We start from the raw sequence: 19,185 nt of genomic DNA on the forward strand, positions 1-19,185 counted from the left end.
TTTTGCATGAACATGAATTTTTCATTTCCTTTGGACAAACACCTATGAGTGGGATTGCTAAGGCACAGGGTGAATGTACATTTCACTTTATAAAAACTCTCAAACTAGTTTCCAAAGTGGATGTGCACTTTTACATTCCCACCAACAACTGGTTTTAGTTGAGAGTCAAATTAAGAAGGATCTAATCCCCAGGTGTGCAGAACACTTCCACCCCCACTGGGAATGGGGTTGAGAGTCTTGACATCTAAGTGATGGGCACCCTAGCACCTTCTCTGACAGTCTCTAAGGAGTCAGGACATGGAAGGGGTAGCTTCAGTAAGGACTGGGTGTCCTGGACGCAACACGTTGATGCCTTGGAAGTCTAGGTGAAAGAAGCTATAGCTGATCCTGGCAACCACTGGACTAAGAATAGGACAGTCCCTTCCTATCTCCCTAAACCCAAAAGCACTAAAGTTCTTGTTTGATACACGGAGAAGGAAGGAATCCTGGAAAATGTCTTTTGGGTAACCTTTGTGGATACAGCTGAGCTGGGTATGATTTATGGAAATAAAGAAATATAATGCATGTCCCCAATGTCTTAGAGTACTGAGTTCCCAGCATATACCAATCATTACACCCAGCACTTTACATACGTTTTTCAATCCTTAAAACAACCAACAAATTAAACATATGCATCACACAGGTATCAGATTTAGGTATCAAAATTGAAGCAAAAGATAACCACTGTGATCTATTACTGTGTTACTATTATGCTTAAATCTTTTCACAACCCTCTCTTGTTTCACAATCCACCACTTCCCCACTCTCTTCCAAGTCCTGCCAGACTCACCTCCCTACTCCTCTCTACTATTTCCTACCTGGGGCCTCACACATAGTATTCCCTCTGCCTGGCAGCTTTTCCTGCCTTTTCCTCTTTTTCATCCCCACTCACTTTTATGATCCACTTGTGTTTTCTCCGTTGTAGTTTTCCCTGACCCATCCAAAAAGAGTCAGTGATCCCCTCCATTGTATCTCCACTGTACTTTGTGCACCTCTGTCTCTTAGGCTGTTAGTCTGAGATTAGAGAGATTCCTTTACCTCTGTGTGCACAGCATAGAGCCTGGGCATCTTAGGACAGAGTGGTTGTTTTTAGAGGGAGAAGAAGGAAGGGAGGAAGAAAGAGAGGGAGGGAGAATGGGAGGAGTATGCAACCTAGTGCCATAAGGAGAAATGGTAGTTTGGGTTCAAAACTATGAACAAGTTTTGGCCTCTCTCATGAGACAATCTCATCTTCGATTTTAAAATGAATCCAAATTTTCACAGAATCATCAACTCTCAGACCAGAAGAAAGCTTCAAGGTCATCCAAAGCTAGCTTCCTGTTTCTTGTGGGTTTTTTTGTTTTTTTAAATGGAGACCTACTTTCACTATATGATGGTCCTTTACCCTCATTTCCTTTGTTACCAGCTCTTTGTTACCTGGATTCCTTGTCTCTCTCTTATTCCGTTTTGACTGTGTATCATCCATTCTGATCTCTGCCACTTCTTTTCTGATATTACTTTGGTCACCTTTTTTTTCACTCATGGAGATTTTATCTACCTGTATTAAGGAAACAATATTGTCCATGAAAGACACTAATTTCTAATGCTGTGTATTTTGGAATAGTATTTCCTAAGAAAATACGTATACTATATTTGCGTGTGTGTTGTACATATAAAGTCTAATCAATGGAACTTTGTGTATGTGTGGGGGGAGGGGAAGACAGCAACATAAAATTGCAATTGTAATAATAACCCACCTGCTCCTGCTGAAAGCAGGGTGGACTAAGCACTGATGGGCAGACCAAGCTAGTCGATATACTTTCATATGTCTTTTATAATCGTACATAAATCATAATTTTTTTAAATGGTAAAACAAAGATATTATCATTTTGATGTGTTAAACCACAGTTACAACACTATGTAATTAAAAGTAATTTTTTTTCACCTTCAGTTTTTATTTCTAACCTTTCAGAAATGATATTTAATGAAAAGAGCAGAACAAAAAAAAGCAACTAACATTGAGAAACATTTTGCTTTGAAAAATGGAATGTTCTGCCTCTCTTTTTTATCAGTCTGTCAAATAGCTACATTTATTAAGCACTGGGCAGAATACTGTCCTAGGTGCTGAGGGACATTGCTAAGGAAATTGAAATCTTATACTAGGGTGAGATAAGATCAGCAACACCGGAAATAAAGAAAATCCCCAATAAATACGATGTCTCATCATTTTAGGATTGCACAGACATAATGGCATTTGAAAAGTGAATCCTAATTCGCTTCTTGTCCACTTTTCAGGCTCAAAAATTAGCGACTTCCCATGGACTTCCTGTTCTCCAGCTCTCACAGTGTCCTCAGGAGCCCCACTTTCTCAAACTTCTGTGTCCTTCAGATGCCCTCCCTCATCCTGGGTGCCTGTGTGTCTCCAGTGCCACTTCCTCCGGGAAGCCTTCCCTGATCCTCCCTCTCAGACAGGTTAGATGCCTACTCCTCTGGGTTTCCCTAGCCCTTCCATGAATTACCAGAGAATTATTTGTTAATGTCTGTTTCCCCAAATAGACTTCATTCACTGATTCACTCATCCAACACACAGTGGTGCTGGAAGAACAAAACCCAGCCTAGGGACTTCCCGCCCTGAAGCTGCTCACAGGGAGTGGGGGACATAGATTAGCACCCCAACAACTACAGTCCTGTGTGAAAAGGGACACACCGGAGATACACACATGGGGCGTCATGGCACTGCTCAGAAAGGGCCCTTGCCTGGCTCTGAGGTCGGGGAGGTGTCAGGAAAGCTTCATGGATGGGGAGACACCTGACCTGAGGCTCAAAGGAAACGTGATGATCCGTGAGTTGGGCAAGGTTAGGGAAGGTGGAGGATGCTGCTGCAGGGAGAGGAAATGGGGGTGGCAAAGCTGCCATTAGAAGAGGAACAGGCAACTACAAATAGGTCTGGACACTAGGGAGCAGGGTGTGTATAACAGCAGCAGGATGTAGAAACCTGATACCTCACGCTAAGGAGCATACACTTGAATGTGTGGCATGGGTACTTGTTTTGAAGGGATGTAAATGGGGAAGCAGCAGAGTCTTGTGAGCATTTTGGAAAGATCATTCTAGGAGCACGGTGTAAGAAAGTGAGCCTCGAGGCAGAGCCCCTTCCTTTAAGGGGAACTGGAAGATGAAAGTTCAGGCTAAGGACATGGCAGTGAAAGCAGGGTGGAAACCCATTCTGGAGATATTTATTTTAGATGGAGAATAGACAGAACAGATTCATGGAGGAGGGAGAGTTCAGCCTTGGGAACACTGAATGTCAAGTGTCAAGGAAACACCCAGAAGACAAGCCCTGTTAGATACTGGGATCCAGAGACCAAGAAAGAAATCTAGACAGGAGGAAGAGATTTGGGAGGTATCTCTGCACAGTTTAAAGCTGAAGGTGAGGTTTCCCAGAAAAAATATGTCAGGTGTGAAGAGAAGAGGGCTGATGCTGGATCCCTGTGATGCACTGGGTAAGAACAGATGGAAAGAAGAGATCCTGAGACGAGGGTAACGGGGAGGCAGAGAGCTGAGATGAGCATCCCAGAAACCAGGGACACAGAAGTCCAGAAAAGGAACAAGTGGTCCAGAGGGTCAAGAGCTGCAGCAGGGGTCAGACCTGAGAGGTCCCTTGTAAATTTGGCAACTAAGTGCTCCAAAGTGATAGTGGCCAAAGCAGCCCATGTAACAGCAGGGGCAGAAGTCACGCTGCAGATAGTGAAGGAATGCGGATGGGGAAGGCGGACTGTAGGAACAGGGACTAGCAAGTGGAGGCTACTCTCCAGAAGCTTGGTGCTGCAAGGAAAATGCATGGAGGAATGCAGGGTTGAGGGCCCATGGACTGCCCGGCACAGCCTCTGGCCCTCAAGAGGCACTCTCATACGTACTGACTGAGTGAAAGCTGAAATGATAAATTTCTGAACAATGAACAAGGGAAGACTTCATGTGTTTTGGAATATTTAGTTACTAATTTATTTAGCTTCAAAAGAGATGACATACAGGATAAACCCCAAAGGGAGAAGCAGGAGGCTTGGAAGGACTGTGGGGGCGCTCACGCTGTGAGCAGTGGGTTGAGACCCAAGTGCAGGGAAGAGGCAAATGTGCCCCAGAAAGAATACCATCTACTCTTACAAGGGAAAGCGGGAAATCCTTCCAAGGGCCCTTTCAATCCTACCAAAGACCTATCCCCTAAAACAATGCAAGTTAATGCTCTGAACCAGAGGCATCTTTTTTTCTGTCCTAAACTACACAAGATATCAAGGCAGTGACACTTGGAGCTGTGTAAATTTAAAGAGGTGGGAAAATAGGAGTTATTTAGAGCGGGACCAGACAAGCATGGCTGACTTTGTGGAAATGGACCTGTATTTGCAGAGTTCTCACAGCAAAACTGGGATAATCATGCCCTTCCCAGAGTTGCTGTGAGAATTATAGGTGAAAACCCTTTTAAATCGTTAAGGGTGAGCTGCTATTGTTATATCCTCATTGCTACAAAGGCCTTTGTGGGTATGAATGTACCTCTCTACCTGGCACCCCTCACTTTTGACCCCCCTTTCTCTTACCTCCTCTGCTTGGGTTGGTTTTTTTACTAAAAGATATCATATGTGCAAAGTGTCTGACATCATACGTGGAATACGGGCGTGTGTGTCAATAAATGTGAATCGCTAACCCTTCCCCCTCCCCCCCCCCCCCCCCCCCCCCGTCATCTCCTTCTTTTCCTGCTGCCGCTCTATGGCCTGTGGGTGAACCCAGGGACCCTGGTCCCTTGCCATGAGCTTTCAGGAATGGCGACTCCTGAGTCTGAATCTGGACACATCACAACTTGGGGGCATAATCGTGAAACTTACAAAGCTCAGGTTGTGAAATCACCCACTGAATCCGCAAAATCTTCATTACCCATTTCACACAGTCCTACAAGGCCCAGTGGTAACTCACGATTTCCAACCAACAGCAGCTGGGAGACCCGCATTTCCACTAGAAAACTTTGACTCAGACTTCCAATCTGTGTTAACTGATTCACTTCCCTGGAAGCCTGGCCTTTGAAACATGACCTGTGAGTCTCCCCAGCAGACAGAAACCCAGGAATGTGGGCAAAAGTGGGAGGCAGAGAGGGCCTTGAGGGCAAAGGGTGAGAGGCGAAGGTCACTGGCCTTGACGTAAAGGTCTCCAGGATGGGTCACGAACCCACCAGCAAGTCCAGTGCCCACTGGCGCTGCAGGTTCGTAGTTTTGCATCCTTAAACTAGGTATCATTTGGGTTCCATCACAGGGCGCTTAAGTGTGTGCACGTGGCATTCCTCGCAACCCCCGCCCACGGCTTCTCCCTCCCCCCCTCCCCCCGCCCCAGCAAATGAAAATAAGTATTGTTAACCTTGACCTCGCATCCCAGCTCCTGAAGCCCCAGCTCCACGACTCTGAGGCCTGCTACCTGGGTGACGACCAGAGGGGACCCTACTGCTGCCATCCTGCAAAGGGCCGTGCCCGGGCCCTGGGGGTGGAGCAGCGGGCAGGTTCGCGGGCACCGAGGACGGCCCAGCTCCGAGCCCTGCCGCTTTCGCCCGCGGGAGCGAGAGCCGGCTGTAGGCGGCTCCTTCCTGTGCAAACTTTTCTGTCCTCTTCCTCCTCCCGCCCTCCCTGCCAGCTTCTCGGCGCACGGCGTCCAGCCTCCCCGCCCTTGTCGCTGCCTCGGGGTCGCCGCGCGCCGGGCAGCGCGGTCCTCGGCGCCGGCCCCACCCCGCGCTCCGGGCCGCCGGGAGCCGATGGCCGAGGCGGGCAGGAGCCCCGCGGAGCCCCCGGGAGAGCCGGCCGGGCAGGCGGCGGCCGAGGTCCCCGAGCCCGAGGCGCCCACCCGGCCGCCGGCGCCTGCCCTGCGCAGGCTGCCCGGAGACCCGAGCCCCCGCGGACGCTCGCAGAGCGACCTGTCGTCATGCTCGAGTCGGGGTCGCCCGCTCCGGGTCCACATCTCCGGCTCAGGTAAGGGCAGCTCGGGCGCTGGGGGCCGGGGGAGGGCTGGCGCGGGCAGGTGGCTGCGATGGGGACATGGCCAGCCCGGGGCGTCAGCGGGCAATGGCCCAGTAGGCTGGCGGCGGGAGGGGAGGAGGGGCTGGACGGGGGTCGGAGCTGGGAGAAGCTGAACTCCCCCACCCTCCCACCCCCACCCCCCTGCCGCTCTCCTCCTTGGTGGCCGGTGGCTCGGTCCCCTCGGCGGGAGATGCTCCAACCCGGCAACAGCTGGTGCGCCGGGTGGGCGCGCGTTTCTCCGGGGCGAGGTGTACCCGGCAGGATGGGGAGCGCTGCCGCGCGGCAGTGCGGCTGTGCAGCGCCGAGGAGCACCGGCCGCTCTGGTTCTTAGGCTTGCCCATCAGGAAGAGGAACCTCTCGGTCTTCAGCGTGACTTCGGTCCCTCGGAAGGGTGCGGTCCTTTCACTTGGGTTGGTGGGGGATGTTGTTGGGTCAGTGCAAGTCTTGAAAACCCTCCAAACGGCTTCTGCTTCTGAAATAAAGCTTTCTTTGGGGGTTTGCTTGTCAGAGGACGCGGAGTATGAATTTTTCCTCCCTGTAAAACCCCACGCAGCTGGTGGTTTGGCCGTGCTGTTTGTTCATCCAGTGCTTCACTGTTTGACCAAGCCAGCATCTCTGCTGTAACACCGGCCCGCTGGCTCCCCACTGCGCGGCGGCGTGGATCACCGGCTCCTGGGGCTGCTCCGGGCACCGCATGGGCAGAACCAGGCTGAGGGCCGGTGCTGCCAGCGCCGAGCTGTGTAACGTGGGGCAAATCACTTAACCTTGTCTCTCATATCTCGGTATTTAAAGTGGGAATGAGAGTGTGGAACTACCACATGGGGAGGTTATGGGGATTAAATAATTAATCATTTCTAAATGCGTTTGAACAAAGCATTATCCCAAGAACTGTAGAACTGTTTTTAAAAGTCCACCAGACTTGTTAAGTTTCTACAGATTGTTTTCTGGTTTGCAGTCTCGGGAGGATGTGTGGGAGCTGAAGGGACTGAAGCTACTAGCATCAGAACTACCAATGGCAGTGACAGGCCCCTTGCAATGGTGTGGGGGCTTACATGCCACCGGCCACCACTGCCCCCTCAGGCTCTGGGCTCCAGGGCCAGGCCTTGATGTGCTCAGGCAACCTCTCTCCTACCTGAAGCCTTTTCCCCTTCAAAATAGGGGAAACTTTTTTTTCCACGTCTCTGACTCCACTCCACAGGCAAGCCAGCCCTGTTTTCCATCCAAGCCCTCTTTCTTATTCTTATAATCTTGTTGCTGCACAACATAGAAGACATCAAAGATGCTGTTGATCTGACGTTGCAGATCACTTTGAATAAAGCTGGTCGGAATTGTTACATGCAGGTAGTGGGCTGTAGGTTGTGGGATGTGTGTAAAGAGTCTTCTGCCAAATTCATCTTGTGGAAAGTACTGGGTTGAATGTATTTTTTCCTCCTGGTTTTTATGTCTTGGCCAGACTGAATTTGACCCCTGGATAATCTTGATTGATTTTTTTTTACAAAGATTAGCCATTCAGATGGCTCTAAAGCAGCAACTGAAAATGTGTCCAGTTGGTGACTGTAGATAAAATGAGCGTAGCGTGTATCATCATTTTTCATTTCCATACATGGAAATCAAGGCCCACATACAGAAAAGGGGCAGAAAAAACCTTTTAAATGTAAATGTGCAAAGTGCTCCTCATGTGAACTGTGGCCTTCAATTTATAAAATTATTTTACCTCCCCAAACTCTGTGCCTTCTATGTGCTTGTAAAGGATGTTAGGAAGTGACAGCGTTCAGCTGAGTTGTCCCCTGCACGCCAGGATGCTGACCCATGTGTGAAAGAGTGAACTTCTGCGTGAGTGTATTTCATCTTCAGCACTGAGCCTTGGATTTCTTTAGCAGCAGGCTAAACATGCCAAGGAGCTCCCTGCATTTCTTAGGAGCCAGAGAGATAACGAATGAGTTGGTCCCTCACTGACACACACACAGTATTTCCCCAGAATCCTGCAGCCTCTGCAGCCAGGCCGATGGATGGAGAATCAGCCAGATGACTGGGCTGGATAACGGAATTGTAACCATTCCTTCACCATAGAGGAGCACAATTTCTAGGCCTTCTGCAGATGCTCTGGGCACACAAGTGGGCAGTATCCAAAGTGAGATGATATGTGGCCTGGCCACAGCCAGCCCCAGACCAGCAGCACCAGCCCTATCTCAGAATCTTGGACCTCATCCCAGACATACTTAATCCCTAACCTGCATTTTACAAGATCCCCAGGTTGTTTTTGGAACATTAACGTTTGAGAAGTATTACTCTCTGCCACTGCTTTTCAAAGGTGGTCACACATAGGACTCCCTTGGCGAGTTCAAAAAAAACCCACCACTATCAAAATCACAACAAAACAATTTATGGGTGGGTCCCAGCTCCAGGGATTCTGATTTAATTGGCATCAGGTGATTCCAGTGTGTGGCAAGGTTGGAGAACCACCGTGCTATGGCCTGCGTATCAGCATGGCTTGCTGCCATATGTATTGTGATACTGTGACCAGGGTTGGCCTGGGCAAGTGTAAGGTTGAAGAATTTGGTTTAGTACCTTCTCACATCCCTGTTGGTATTCTCCTCTGCGGCCACCACCTCCCAACCAGCTTTTCTCTCTCCCTTACTTGATTTCAACTAGTTGTCAATACGTCATTCCTCCGGGTTAATTTCTAATGAGTTAACTCCCTGGTATGAGTCCTTGGGAGAGTGTTGAGGCAGGAGGGGACTTTGCAATGGTGTGTGGCTGGGAGGGAGCAGAGGAGGAGAGGGGGAGGAGGGCTGCAAAGTGTTCTTCAAGGGCTGTCAGAGAAGAGCCTCACTCCAGAACCACCAGCCATCCGCACCTCTCACCCCCCCTCCCAGCCCTGCTTCTGCTCTGCCCTTCTCTCCACGAAAGAATAAGAAAAACTTGAAACTCGAAAATGTTGCTTACTATGCCAATAAGAGACAGTCCAATACAAAAAGTATTTTTCAAAGACCAGCTCTGTGCTTGCATTGTGTTGATGCTATGGAGATATCACAAGAGAATCCACTTTGCCTGTACTTTATTACTGGCTTTTTGTCAGGAAAAGCATCTCAGGCTTCAATGGCTTTTATTTCACTTGTGATTTGAACAGTTAATTTTACATAAAAATGCATGTGCTTTGTCAGCAAAAACTCGTTTTAAATTTTAAAATCCGTACAAAACATGTGAAGAAAGCCATATATTTTCAAATAAGTACATTTAAAAAATATAACTGAAGTACAGTTGGAATTGATACATCAGCCCTGTTATTGAGCTTAGAAAAAGATTGTTTTTGCTTTATGGTTTTGAACTCACAGCTCTGGAATTCAACAAAAGTTCTAGATTTTTAAAATCTAGTATTTCTTTGTAAATAAAGTGGTGTCTTATCCATTTAAAAAAATCCCAAAACAAGGTTTTCATGGTATATGGACAGGTGTTCTCTTAATTTTCAGGTCAATCTTCTTCCGCATTGGGAACTTTAATGTATTCAGTGGGTTCTGATGTTGTTTCCTGATAAGCCCAATGTTTAGTAAGTAAACAACCTTAGGACACAGCCCAGGACTTACTCCTATTGTAAGCGCTTAGCAAGTACTGACTGTGGACCTGCTGTGGACCAGGTGCTGTGCTGGACCCATCAGGCTCTAGGGGTACCAAGAGGCATTTGCTGTCTTCAAGCTATGACTCAGTCTTGCATGTAGGGCTGCACAGAACAGAGAACACTTGAGCCACCTTAAAAAGGGAGATATGAGCAGATGGACCACTTTATCAGCTTGGTGTCCAGACACAGTGTGATATCTTTTGGTACCCTGATTCATCCCTCTGGCATCCTTTTGCTCTGGTATATATAGCTGAATAGGTAATGGCAAATCCAGTATTCTTTTCTTGAGTCTTTCATCCCTGGTGTGTTCAGTGCCAGGTGGAGTGAGAAATCTAGCCAACCTGGATGCTCTGTCCATCCATACCTACTACTACCTGACCACTGCCACAAGGTGCTGCTCTCCAAGATGGGTTCTGCCCTTGGTGGTCACCTGTCCCACTGGGGGATGTCCTTGTTGTCCACACCTTGCCAGTGTCCCAGAGTGCCTCCCACTGCCCTCTACGGTTCCAACTATTCCAGTTGGTGTTTGCATGCTCAGCAGTTGTTTTCCAAAGCACGATGCTGTGCCCTGCCAGGGTAGGGAGGTCCCAAGGGGACTCTTGGGCCCCGATCACAGCAGGGCTGGAACAGCCCTAGGCGGGAACAATGGATGCCGGCTCACTTTCTGTTGACATAACTCAGAGTGGGTTTGTTTGTTTGTTTGTTTGTTTTTTACCAAAGACCATTTGGCTCTGGGTATACTTTCTGTCTCTGTCTTCTCATGGGAGAGTAAAGCCATCCTGCCGGGAAAGGTGGGGCTGCGTGGGCAGAGCAGACAAGGCGGGGCTGAAATGCAGCCTGTGCCCTGCCCCGGCCTAGCTGTGCAGTCTGCAGTGGATCTGCACGCCCCCTCCTCCTCTGAAAAGGGAACCGTTTTCTTTGTGCAAAAGGCCATGGGCCTCTCTCCCAGCTAGGAGCTGACCACCGGTCAGGCTTCATCCCAGAAGGCACCATAGAAGCCGAGATGGTCCTATACCCAAGGGTAAGAGATTTTAAAACTCAGCATCCCCTGTTACCCTGTAGCAGAGGCTGAAACACTAAAAATCATCTTCACCTGTTAGGTAAGGGCTTGCCTGTTAAGTCAGGTTGCTGAGACCAGAGAGCTGTCAGGAACAGAGGCGGCCCTTGGGACCAGTTCCTCTTTCCCTTCTAGCACTTCCTCAGGGATGGCATGGCCTCCCTGATTCTCAGATTCTCTTTGCCTCTCTGCTTCCTAATTTGAACAGATTCTCCTTTGCAGGTGCTTCCTCATCCATCTGCTTACACAAACCCTACATCCTAGCTCCTACCTGCCCTACCACAACTACCTTCACTTCCTCTTAGCTCTTGTCCGTATATTTACCTGGAAAACTTTCTTCAGTTTTTCAGTTCAGATTCCCTAGAGAAGATCCACTGTTTGAAGCCATAGGTCATAGGTCACACAGAGGTCACAGAGACATTGTCTGTCTTGATCTGATACCCACCCAAACTCATGCCAGTTGTGACCTTGAGGGTGAAGTCATCACTTAGTGCCAATAAGGTCACTTAGGAAGAACTGAGCTGTCGCAGTTTCATTTATTCATTCAACTATATAATATCTGTTGAGGCGAGGGCTGATTCGTGCCAGTCACTGTTCTAGGCTCTGGGCGTACAGAGGTGAGCAGATAGGGTTCTGCTATCTGGGGAGTAAGGATGAAAGCAGGATATGGCCGGCCAGAGACAACAGCATGTCTAGTGGCCTAAGCCATTGTTATCTGCCATGTTTATGCTTGGAAAATGACTGGCAGTGGTGGTGATGACTGTTCTTGTTTTCAGAGGATGCATAAAGAGCGAATTATGCCTAAACTGGGGAAGCTCTAGTTGGCATCAGTTGTTCTATGGTAGCTCTTGGGACTGCTGACGAAGCTGTGGATTTGTCTTGAGCTTCAGCCACTGCAGGGGGTACTAGGCAAGGGGGCATATCTTGATTTTTCCATCATTCATTCAGTCAACAAACAGCCAGTGGGCTAAACACAGAGGCTGCAAAGACATCCCTAAAGGAACAGGGGGGGAAGACAGGCAAATAAACCAATGATTGCAGTGCTACAAAGTCTGAGCTATGACCTGTGCCCAGTCCTGGGCCTGGGGGAGAACTTAGAAGGCTCAGCTATAGGAAATGCCTTGCTGGAGGGTACTCAGGAAGGGCTTCCTGGAGGGGGTGAAACCTGTACTATCTCCAGGCAAGAGGAGGAACAGGAAGATGGAGGAGCAATGTTTGGGGAGAGAAAAGAGTACAGAAAAAATGCCAAGGCCTGAAACAACCTGGCATCATCAGAAAACACTTAGCAGTTCGTTTGGCTCTGAGTAGGGTCTTGGGGAAGAGAAGGGAGGTTAGGGCGCTGGGCCAAGGCCAGAGAATGTGGGCTTCCTGTGTCTGAAGGCTTCCTGGGAGACACAACTTAGGTGACCTCGGTCAGGCATTCGCAGGCTTGATGGGGGCATGTTCAGAGTATATTCTGACATGGACACCGAGGGGCAATGGTGGGGAGAACGCAGCCACCTGAGATTTGAGACACAGAATCACGGTTATTACAGGTGTGATCTTGGTCAGCTTACTTCCCCTCCCTCTGCTTGGCTTCCTGATATCTGACCTGGAAATGATTAGTAACGGTAACACCTAGCTCACAGGGTTCACGTGAGGCTGAAACTGTGAAAGTGCTTTTGGACTTTAAAGCGCCATGTAAATGGTAGCACCTTGGGCCCCCGTCTGTTATAGGACTTACTATGGTGTATTAACTGTGCATCCTTCCTCATGCTATAACAGCACTGAAAACAGAAACGATGTTTAATTGATCTTTGCATTCTCAGGGCCAGATACGGGGCCTGGTGTATAGTCAGTGCTTACTAAATATTTACAGACAGTGCGTGAATTCCTTAAAAAGTCAGTTCTTTCTACATGAAATCATAAATCAAAAAACTAAGCAAAGTGATAAAAAGTATAAATGGGAAGTTGGATTGAAGCTATGATTTCCAAATGTTTCAAACAAACACACAAAAAAACCCCCAAAATTAACCAGAGTGTTTTTGAAGAGCTGTTGAAGAGCCCTTCCTTGGGCATATTATGTAAACCTTTCTTCATAACATCTTCGTAGAAGTAGTTTGTGAAAGGGAAGTCCTGAGTTTGGGCTGGTGACAATGGAACCCAAGTAACAGGGGTTCTGCAGCCTCCTTGCAGGTTGGTGCTGGGTGATGGATGCCAGAGTGTAGGCAAGAGGGCTTAGAAGGAAGTGAACTCTCACGCGAATCCAATCCTACACTATTTACACACGCCGTTACATTTCGTCTTTATAGCAACCCTGTGACATACCTTCGTATCAGCTCCACTGTTTAGACAAGGAACCTGGCTTCAGAAAAATGGAGTAACCCACCGAGTCCCACAGGTAGCAGGGAAGTAGCGGAACCGATACTCAAATCTTTATGACTTCAAAGCTCACACTCTTTTCCTTACCTCATAGAACCTTAGTGCACGGCCATCACCCCTCGGAGAAAACGACTCGTGTGTACCGCCCACCAGCAGGGAGGAAATCCAGTCATGTTTTACTCCACAAATACTGTTCTGGGAGGGATCATCAAATCAATGTTTCCATCAAAAGGTCATTTTCAGCCCCCAGCCAGCTGTCTCTGTGTTTTAAAGTCTATCCAACACTTCAGATTTCTAGTATAAACAACAAATTTGGATTCACTGTGACGGGATTCTGGGATCCAGTATTTTAAGGCAAGCACGCTTCAGTGATCATTACTGAGGTGCGTTCTTTTAACCTAAAACTACCCAGTCTTGGAGTCATGTGTGTAATTCATGCCCAGGAACCCTATCTGGTCTCAAAGTTCAAGTGTAGTTTCAGTTACACTGAAGCTCAGGAAGAAAACCCTGAAGCAGCTTTAGTGTTTTTAAAACACCCTACCGGGTGACTCACTATCTTTGATCACACTAGCTGAAATGTGCACGAAGTGGGTTGCATGGCTTGCCTTAGAAAGGTTTCTGAGATCTAGCTCACTGCATGACCTATTGGCTAAAACTTGACATTTATATACCTTACTTAGCAGTTTCTCGATGCCTCTGTGAAGGCTTAAGAAAAAGTAGCTACTGCTTATCCCTCATAACAGGAAGAAACTTGTGACTTAAAGAGAAGTGTGTTATCTATCCCCGGAGCTCAGGGCTGTGACTAGGGTGGGAATATCATCGATGTGATGCTTTAATTCTGGGTCAGCAGGTCACATATTTAAAGTGTGTGACGTATAACTTATGGCCATGACTCAGGTCGTCAGGGTTGGTATGTAAACCTTTTGCCTTCATGTATATTTTCACCTACCTGAATGGCGTCTTCTTTACAGGTCTTATTTCCATTAGATACTAACTAAGTAACCTAAATATCAGTAACAAACATTTATTAAACCCTTCTGCTCCAACCTACTGGGCTTTATAAATCTTTGATTTCTGCTTCTCTGGATGAAGGGGACAGAAAGATGTGCTGATGACAAAGAATGTGATTTATATTTAATAAATGTAATAGAACTTATGTCTTCAAATGAATGTTACCTTTTAGAATTGTCATATGCTTATTCCAGTTACAGAAGATAAGCTTATGTCAGTTAGGATTCTACTGGGTGAAACAGTGTTTAACAAAAGCTTTATGATTAAAATGTTCGATCCCTCATTTTATCCACTTTGCCTGATTGCAGCACAACTGTAGCTCTTTCTAAAAATCAGGTCCAACTTTCAGAGACATGGATTTACTGTCAGTGGGGAAGATTTGAAGAGACATTCCAGAAATGGCTGGGATGGTGGCCACATCGTGGGCATTCATTTGTTGTCTCCCAGCATGGTTATTTTGGTGGGAATAAACATTTGGGCGTCTAAATCATTCATATTACTTTACAGTAATACTTCATACCCCCAGAATATATGACCATGGGAAGTAGTATGTGGTAACCAAGCAGGTCAGTTTGGACTGTTAACGTAGTGACTCTGAGGTTAAGAAAGTAGACAACGTGACATTTATGAGAGGGACTCAGTAACACATGAATAGGAGGACTATTAAGTGATGGCAAGGATTTGCTCAAAAGGAACAATTTTCCATAGCCAGTAATAGAGACTCCCTTGTTTGAAAGAAGAGGGTTTTTGTTTGTGTTTGTTTAAGGATACAAGAGCAGTTCAAAACCAATAAGTAGAGTTGTGTACCATGAGGACCCAGAACCAGGAGCTGGTAAATTTCCTGCGGCCAAGGAAGGCACTCTTTCTCCATCTCTCCATCACTTTTTCTTTCTAGGGCCCTGTGTGTGTATGTATGTATGTATCTATCTATCTATCTATCCATCTGTCCATCATCTTTCCATCCCTCTGCGCATCCATCCATTCACGCATCCAGCCTTACCAGATTCTTCTGATGTTACGAGCACATGTTTCCTCAGAGTTCCCGCATTCACACGTCTTCAGTTAGAGCAAACGGAGACTCCTCGCTGTCCTTGGATCCCAGTTCCAAACGTCCAGCCTGGGCCAGGTAGCCATGCCCGTAACCAGCTACATCCATTGCGTGGAACAATCAAGGCTGCTGGCATGCACCCTTACAGGTGCGGACGGGGTAGTTCTTAGATTAGAGATGGTTAGGATGGGAAGACACGCCAACGGTATCCATTCCCTCAGTGTACCCAAGGACTGGCAAGGTGAGGAATTCCTGGGCTTCTGGGAAGTGACAGTGTCACAGAAAAAAGCCAAAGGGCTGTTAAAGTCAGAAAGAAGAAAAAGAGTGGGGGTGGAGGGGGGGCAAATTAGGAATATGGGATTACCAAACTACTATACGTAACATAGCTTAATAACAAGGATTTACTCTTAGTACAGGAAATTATACCCAATATCTTGTAGTAACTACAATGGAATATAATCTGCAAACAAAACCAAAACCAAAAATGAATCACACAACTGCACACCTGAAACTAACGCAGTGCTGTAAATCAACTATACTTCAATTAAAACATAAATGAACTAAAAAAAAGAGTGGGGTAATAACATTGAATAAGGAAACATTTGTCCATAATGGAGCGGATGCTCTATAGTACAGTGGGGTGTTTTGGAATTATGGAAGAGGAAGCCAGAAGGAGGGATTTCCGTAAGGAACAAGGTGAGACTAGCAGGATGATGGAGGTCATTGGCCTGGGTGCAGGGCGGGGGTACCTGTTGGAGGGGTGGGTCCCACGGGTGGATCTTGTAGACTGAGGACTGTGAAGCACATGGGGGAGATGGTTGTGAAGACAACCTTCCCTCTTGGCAGACTGCTGGGATACCCCACATCGCCCTCCACAGCCACCACACCAGCTGCAGGGTGCACGTGACCGGGGAGCCACCTAGGCCCCTTGTGTTTCCATTCAGCCCTCGTGGTCACTTATCAGACACCCCCACGCCCCGCCCCTTCCTCTAGGAGCGTTAGCAGTGGGTCTCACACAGCACATCAGGCCTGTGCCTCTTTCCAAGTGGAACCCGGAGGCAGTGAGGCTGAGTCAGACCCTGGCTCCCTGGGGATTACGTTCCCCCAGAAGGTGACCCTGGCTTCCGGGGCCTGTTTGGGGTATGGATGGCATGCCTCTGGCCTGATCTGATAAAACATTTCTCAGCATGGGTTTAAGGTTGGCATTAGGTCACAGGCAATTATCCAGATCAAGATTGGTAGTTTTTCACTGGGATGACGGCTCTTTAGGCAGCTGACAAATTCCCAGAGGGCTGTGGCCTTAGGCAATGGCAAGACAGGATTGGCTGCCCAGGCCCAGGAGCACAACCCTGGAGGGACCTGCAGTTGCCAAACAGCTGCAGGAGGAGAAAGGAGGTGTTTTGAACTTTCTGGTGCCGAAACACCTACCTTGTCCATCAAAACCTATGCGTCAGTGTCCCTGCGTCCCACTTCCCACTGTGGGCTGCCGGCTCCCGCCCCTCCCTTCTCCTCACGCACGCGCCTGCTTTAAGTGCTGCCCTTTCAGCCTTTCCCTCCAAGGCGCCGCTTGATGTGCCTGTCGCAGGCGCTCACCTGTGTTAAACTCTGGCTGAGGCCGGGGGTGGGGGCGTATCGATATGATTCAGCGGGTCCCTGTGCCCCAGCAAGGAAGCCCTTAATCCCAGGCTGTGGTTTTCAGCCATCATCACCTTGCTGCTCTGTTCATAGTCAACAGGCAACAGAGGATGAAACGTTAAGAGTCTTAGTCAGCCCCTCCAGGAAGCACTAAGTCCACCATTTCCTTGAGAAGGGGTGGTGTTTCATTGCATCAGCGGAAAACTCATATCAACCGTAGTGGCCTGTTGACCAGAGCGCTCCTCTGAGTCCACACCCGACTTAGGTGATAGAGTTATAGTATCCAGTTCCTCAGATGTTACCATGCTTATGAATCGCCTGAGAATCTTGTTGAAATTCAGTAGGTTTGGGGTGGAGATCGAGCTTTTGCATTTTCTTATAGGCGTCTCAGTCTTGCTGATGCTGCTGGTCAATGAACCACACGTTGAGGAGCAAGCGTCTGCGGGCTTGTCGACTATTTTAAGTGGATTCCTATGGATTCCTTCTCGCACTAACATAGCTTACAATTCCATCCATGGAAACTTCTAAACTGCTTGAAAGTCTACTCTTGCTTTTGTGTTTGGTCAGCCTGACTATATATTATTTATAGTAGGTGCAGGCTCTGAAAGATTTAGTGGGAGGGAGACTTTAGAACTTCCACCCATGCCGGACATTTCGCTTCAAGAGTGCCCATGTGAATTGGCTCTTGCAATTTTATCTGTAAAGGCTTTATGTGTCTAGTGTCTAATGGGTTTTCAGGTAGCAGGATGAAGAGATGGAGATAGAATCTTTTCTAAAAAATTTATTTATATATTTATTTGCTTGTTTATTTTTGGCTGAATTAGGTCTTTGTTGCTGCGCACAGGCTTTCTCTAGTTGCGGCGAGCAGGGCTCTTTTCGTTGTGGTGTGCGGGCTTCTCATTGCCGTGGCTTCTCTTGCTAGAAGTTTTTTGAGATGTAATTTTCATATTGTATTAGTTTTAGGTGTACAACATAATGATTGATGTGTGTATGTGTTGTGAAATGATCAGCACAATGTTTAGTTGACATCCATCCCTGCCTTCAGTTACAAAAAAATTTTTTGTTACGCTGAGATTTAAGATTTACTCTCTTAGCAACTTTCAAACAGTACATGTAATGTTCACTGTACATTACATCCCAGGACTTATAATTGGAAGTTTGTACCCTTGACCAAGAATTTTAAACTTTAACCCAGAATTTCTTTTAACTTAAGATTAAAACACTTTATTCACTGGAAACTCAAGACCCAAATCCATTTTCTGAGATGGTATTACCGCAAACATGTAAAGACAAAAGTAAAAGATGAATATACACTTTTGAAAAGCTTTATATCTGTGGAGCATTTTTCATTCCTCATTTCTCAGTGTCTGTGATGCCTTTTGTAGAGAAGAGGGAGGGACTGAAGGGGACTGGAATTGAGGTTATTGACACCCAGACCAGGGTTTCTCATGGACATGAGAAGGAACTTCTGCCCTAATGGGCTGGGCATGGCCTTCCTTCCAGGGAGACTACAGATGCTAAGATCACAAGGGAAAATAGGCAGATTTGAGGGTGTAATAAGCAGATAACATTGGTTTTGTCAACTGTGGTTGACATTACAATCTCCACAAAAAATACCTTTAGAAGTAAGCAGTATGACAACGGGGAGAAACCTCAGGTCTAAATGGAGAACTTTGACTTACCATGTCAATCATGTGACAGTTTATTATTGCCTTGGGTAGTGCCAGAATTTTCCTACATAACCACTTCATTCAACAAATAATTATTAAAGCAACCCACGTGCAGCAAACTTTAACTTCTCATATGAATATAGACTGTCTCCCCTCTGAGTATTAGACGTTTGTCATCTCTGTACTGCCTCACTTATAGTAGTTGCTTATAAAGCATGTTTTGGAAGTGACAGATTATACTTGGGACAACTTGTAGTCACCTAAAAGTGGTGAGAAGCCACCGCTGAAAGAAAAAAAAAAAAATGAGAAGAATAAGGGAGAAAGAGTATGGTGAGGGAGCTTAGGAGCCCTCAGAACACCTAAGAGAACCTAAAGAATAAACACTGAAAAGACATCACTGGATCGTATCGGAAGAAAGTTACTGGAATGCATAGCCAAAGCACTTGCATTGAAGTTTGGGGAATGGAAGCCCAGAGAGGCATGGGGCAGGGGGGACTGGGTTGAAGGGCAGTTTCAAAACCAGGGCCATGGATGCAAATAAAGGGTGGGGAGTGGGGGAAATAACCATCAACAATAAAAGTCTTCCTGTGAAGTCAATACTTTTGCGCAGTCCCTTTCAGGAGTCGTTCATTAGCTGCTATTCTGTGCTCAGTCGTGTACGCTTATGAAGGGTGTTAAGTGTGTAGCAGATGGTGCTCTATCGGGATTAAAAACAAATCGAAGAC

At 47.2% G+C, this 19,185-nt stretch overlaps 1 protein-coding gene across 3 annotated transcripts in view; it reads left to right on the forward strand.

Moving 5' to 3' along the window:
• The first annotated feature begins 5,800 nt into the window (after positions 1-5,800).
• The window catches only part of PHACTR2 (phosphatase and actin regulator 2), a 270,043-nt gene continuing 256,658 nt past the window's right edge, over positions 5,801-19,185 (forward strand). For all 3 annotated transcript variants that reach the window (XM_057738536.1, XM_057738539.1, XM_057738537.1), the window contains exon 1: positions 5,801-6,014. In XM_057738536.1, the coding sequence (XP_057594519.1) occupies positions 5,801-6,014 (214 nt within the window). The remainder of the gene's footprint in view (positions 6,015-19,185) is intronic.

This window comes from Hippopotamus amphibius, chromosome 6 (assembly GCF_030028045.1).
Source record: "Hippopotamus amphibius kiboko isolate mHipAmp2 chromosome 6, mHipAmp2.hap2, whole genome shotgun sequence".
In the NCBI taxonomy this organism is placed as follows: Eukaryota; Metazoa; Chordata; class Mammalia; order Artiodactyla; family Hippopotamidae; genus Hippopotamus; species Hippopotamus amphibius.